Source organism: Rutilus rutilus, assembly GCF_951802725.1.
Source record: "Rutilus rutilus genome assembly, chromosome: 18".
Taxonomy (NCBI): Eukaryota; Metazoa; Chordata; class Actinopteri; order Cypriniformes; family Leuciscidae; genus Rutilus; species Rutilus rutilus.
The window spans coordinates 36,543,401-36,548,400 of record NC_140231.1 but is presented as its reverse complement, the minus strand read 5'-3'; the positions used below and the strand labels follow the sequence as shown (position 1 = coordinate 36,548,400).

Sequence of the window (5,000 nt, the reverse complement as noted above, 5' to 3'; positions counted from 1 at the left end):
CAAACCACACCTATGAGTAATGAAGCTACTTCAGACCAACACATTTTAGATTTGCATCATTTATCCCGCCGGTATAATAGCAACAGCGCCCGAGACCCGCCCACAAAGTTACTTGCGTTTCGTGTTTCATACTTGCGTTTCAGATCGTTAAAATAGGGCCCTAAATGTGAATGATATCCCCAAAAAATTTTTTTTACCTTATTGGAATCGAAATTAGGAATTGATCAGAAGAATCAAAATCGGAATTGTTAAAACTCAAACGATACCCGACCGTAGTGTGTGAAATCCTGTTGGAATCTCATTTCTGTAAATCGGTTTCAGTCTCGGATGGGGTTTATGTCACTCTCTCGTGAACACGTCAGACGCTGTTATAGGAAACAGAGTCGCTGCAGAAACACTGAGCAGAAAATGACAGTATTACAGCGTGTGCTAACTACATGCGCCGCGCGGTAAAAGTTTGTCCTAACCAGCGACGGCGTCACGCGACGATTCTATTGTAGAAACGGTTTCTATTTTTCTGCGGTGTCGCGCTGGAACAACAAACAGAGTGTGGCGATGATGATCTCAGGTGCTGTTTATGAGCTTTATTTAATGTTAAAAGCGTGTCATGTGACTCTGAATGTCATTTAGTGCTCCAGCTTTGTGGCTGTAAAAGCAACAATGGATAATTCACCTCAGATCTTCAAATTAAACAAATGGAAACATGAACGTTCAAACTGTGAACAAACAAGTGTATTCTTTGACAAAGATTGTTTTAGTAACTCAGTATTTTTAATAATGTTTAAATTGTGTAATATTTGTGTATTTGATTATGCAGCTGCTTATCCATTTTCTTGCGAATGCCGTCGAGATTACTCTCTGGTGCCGCGAGACTCTGCCCACACGCTGCTCTGATTGGCTGACTCCGCCCACACACTGTTCTGATTGGCTGTGGGTTTTGATTGATTTTGACGCATCTCGCAGTCGCGTCTAGTGTGGACAGACAAATTATTTGTCGCTGGAATCTTATCACATTGCGTCTGGTTAGGACACAGTGTAATGGAGACGTGTTGAGTTCTGAGACCGGCTGGTGTGTGTAAGTGTGTGTGTGTTGTGTTTACAGGCCATCATTAACAGCACCATCACCCCGAACATGACCTTCACCAAGACCTCGCACAAGTTCGGGCAGTGGGCGGACAGCCGGGCCAACACCGTCTACGGCCTGGGCTTCTCCTCCGAGGCGCTGCTCAGCAAAGTGCGCTCTACACACTCTCAAGATACGCATTTACACATCTTAACACATTCAGTCTTAAATCACAAGAAGTGTTTGTTTACCTGATGCTGATTTTCAGCTGATGCGTGACTTAAACTTCACTGATCATCTGTAGCTCCTCCCATCCATTATCTGTAGCTCCTCCCATCCAATATCTGTAGCCCCTCCCATCCATTATCTGTAGCTCCTCCCATCCATTATCTGTAGCTCCTCCCATCCATCATCTGTAGCTCCTCCGAATCAATTATCTGTAGCTCCTCCCATCCATTATCTGTAGCTCCTCCCATCCATCATCTGTAGCTCTTCTGAATCCATTATCTGTAGCTCCTCCCATCCATTATCTGTAGCTCCTCCCATCCATCATCTGTAGCTCCTCCGAATCCATTATCTGTAGCTCCTCCCATCCATTATCTGTAGCCCCTCCCATCCATTATCTGTAGCTCCTTCCATCCATTATCTGTAGCTCCTCCCATCCATTATCTGTAGCTCCTCCCATCTATTATCTGTAGCTCCTCCCATCCATTATCTGTAGCTCCTCCCATCCATTATCTGTAGCTCCTCCCATCTATTATCTGTAGCTCCTCCCATCTATTATCTGTAGCTCCTCCTATCCATTATCTGTAGCTCCTCTGAATCCATTATCTGTAGCTCCTCCCATCCATTATCTGTAGCCCCTCCCATCCATTATCTGTAGCTCCTTCCATCCATTATCTGTAGCTCCTTCCATCCATTATCTGTAGCTCCTCCCATCCATTATCTGTAGCTCCTCCCATCTATTATCTGTAGCTCTTCCCATCCATCATCTGTAGCTCCTCCCATCCATTATCTGTAGCTCCTCCCATCCATTATCTGTAGCCCCTCCCATCCATTATCTGTAGCTCCTTCCATCCATTATCTGTAGCTCCTCCCATCCATTATCTGTAGCTCCTCCCATCTATTATCTGTAGCTCCTCCCATCCATTATCTGTAGCTCCTCCCATCCATCATCTGTAGCTCTTCTGAATCCATTATCTGTAGCTCCTCCCATCCAATATCTGTAGCTCCTCCGAATCCATTATCTGTAGCTCCTCCCATCCATCATCTGTAGCTCCTCCGAATCCATTATCTGTAGCTCCTCCCATCCATCATCTGTAACTCCTCCGAATCCATGATCTGTAGCTCCTCCCATCCATCATCTGTAGCTCCTCCCATCCATTATCTGTAGCTCCTCCCATCCATTATCTGTAGCCCCTCCCATCCATTATCTGTAGCTCCTTCCATCCATTATCTGTAGCTCCTCCCATCCATTATCTGTAGCTCCTCCCATCTATTATATGTAGCTCCTCCCATCCATTATCTGTAGCTCCTCCCATCCATCATCTGTAGCTCTTCTGAATCCATTATCTGTAGCTCCTCCCATCCAATATCTGTAGCTCCTCCGAATCCATTATCTGTAGCTCCTCCCATCCATCATCTGTAGCTCCTCCGAATCCATTATCTGTAGCTCCTCCCATCCAATATCTGTAGCTCCTCCGAATCCATTATCTGTAGCTCCTCCCATCCATTATCTGTAGCTCCTCCCATCCAATAATCACAATATGCTTTGATACTGTTGATATGAAACAGTCTTATCTCTAAAATCCTGTCAGATTCATCACTAGATTCAGTGTGTGACAGATGATCTGATCATCTCTTCCTCTTTACTACTAGTTACAGCAGCAAATAAACTTCAGTGAACAACAGATACAGAACAACTCACTGAAATAATCATCACATGTTATCCGTCAGCCGCGGAATAACATCAGTAAAACAGCTGGAGAACAATAATGTCACGTTTACCTCAGGAAAGAGCTTGAATGACCATAAACTCGATAGTCAGCTAGAAGAATAACTCTAGAGAGGAGCGTTCTCATACACACATGCACTATATTACATATTGATATTGAATGACTGAATTAGTGTGTGTGTGTGTGTGTGTGTGTGTCTGACGCTGTTCTCCGTCTGTCTGTAGTTTGCTGAGAAGTTTGCGGAGTTCAAAGAAGCCGCGCGATTAGCGAAAGAGAAATCTCAGGAGAAGATGGAGTTGACCAGCTCACCCTCACAGGTATAACCCAAACCATCAACCTGTGTGTGTGTGTGTGTGTGTGTGTGTGTGTGTGTGTGTGTGTGTGTGTGTGTGTGTGTTTCTTCTTCAATCTATTGACATCCTCAATCACATTGTCTCTCAAGCGCAAACCTGTGTCGTGCTTCCCGCGCTTCAAGGTAAGGAGCAAACGCTCATGAGTGTCAGAACATCCGTTAGCGACTCCGACCCGTGACCCAGATCAAGCGTCCAGAACCAGTCCGTCCCAGTCCTCCCTTCCATCCCAACACCAGTCCTCCCTCACACTCCTCTATTCCCGACAGCAGATCCTCTGTGATTAATGTGCACTTGATTATCATGAGATGTTGTCATTTCTCTCACGATGTCGTTCACGAGCAGATCAGGGGCGCATCGAAGGTAAGACTGAGGCAGACGACCCTGAACTTTCACCCCTGATATTATCATCAACTCAACTCCATTCATCAAATGTCAGATTTGTGTCGTAGGATATGTGAGTTTCTTTGATGTCATAAACCGATCGGTCTGTGCAGCGCCGGTTCAAGTCGAACAAGCCTAAAGACTTCACTTGATTCATTACTGGATGAATCAGCGATTTTGAACAAATCTCTTGAATGAATGATTCAATGACTCACTCATATAGACTTCACTTGTTTCATTACTGGATGAATCAGTGTTTCTGAACAAATCTCCTGAATGAATGATTCAATGACTCATAAAGACTTCACTCGTTTCATTACTGGATGAATCAGTGTTTCTGAACAAATCTCCTGAATTAATGATTCAATAGCCGCGTTTCCACTGTCGGGCCAGGGCCGGGCCAGGGCTTTAAACGGGCCGTGCCGGGCTAATAGCCTCGGGCCAATAGCACCGGGCATGCGTTTCCACTGTCGGGCCAGAAGCTCCACAGCGCTTCACTAAAACACGCCCGTAACACGCCTCTCTGGGACAACGTCACACTAACCCATCATTTCACCAACAAATGGAAGTTTTATCAGAAAACTAATCAGATATCACTGGAAACAGCGTTGAAAACAAACACGATAAAAGCGGCCGTTTGCTAGCTTTTTTTTTGTTTGTTTGTTTGTTTAGCAGCTACTTGAATATTTAAAACCCAAGGATCGATGTTTTACCACAGGTTTACAATAAAAAGTGATACATTGATCATAATGAATTAATTTATGTAAAAATTGCACATTAGTCACTCAGAAATAAATTACCGTTAGGTCTATTTCACAAAAGAAAGAGGACACACTTACTTTTTCAGTCGCGTCTGTTTCTTTATCTGGTAACTTAGTTACAGGACATATTTACATCACATTTAGAAAAAATGATAATTTCTACAAATATATGCCATACGACCTGAGGAGCTTTAGCACTCTCTCGACTCCCATACAGATATTTTCAGTCAGAGAAACAGAGGAAGCTCCCGAAAAAAAAAGTTACTTTATTTTTTTGATAGTCCGGTTTAAAGAGACGAGACGTAGGCTATGACAGATAAAATAAAAACATGACTGTGATAGCCTTTAAGATTGGTCTGATTTCTTCAAGCGTTCGCTATGTTGTTTTTTTTACTATGCGTATCTTCAAGCGTTTACTATGTTTACTATGGTAACGGCTAGCGCGCATAGTCTTTTGCATCACAAACAGAAGGCATTCAAACATGAA

The 5,000-nt window shown here is 43.7% G+C and overlaps 1 protein-coding gene across 2 annotated transcripts in view; it reads left to right on the top strand.

The window, feature by feature from the left end:
- homer1 (homer scaffold protein 1) overlaps positions 1-5,000 on the top strand; it is a 25,756-nt gene that overhangs the window by 10,978 nt on the left and 9,778 nt on the right. For both annotated transcript variants that reach the window (XM_084387697.1, XM_084387696.1), the window contains 2 exons: positions 1,103-1,234; positions 3,243-3,335. In XM_084387697.1, the coding sequence (XP_084243823.1) occupies positions 1,103-1,234; positions 3,243-3,335 (225 nt within the window). The remainder of the gene's footprint in view (positions 1-1,102; positions 1,235-3,242; positions 3,336-5,000) is intronic.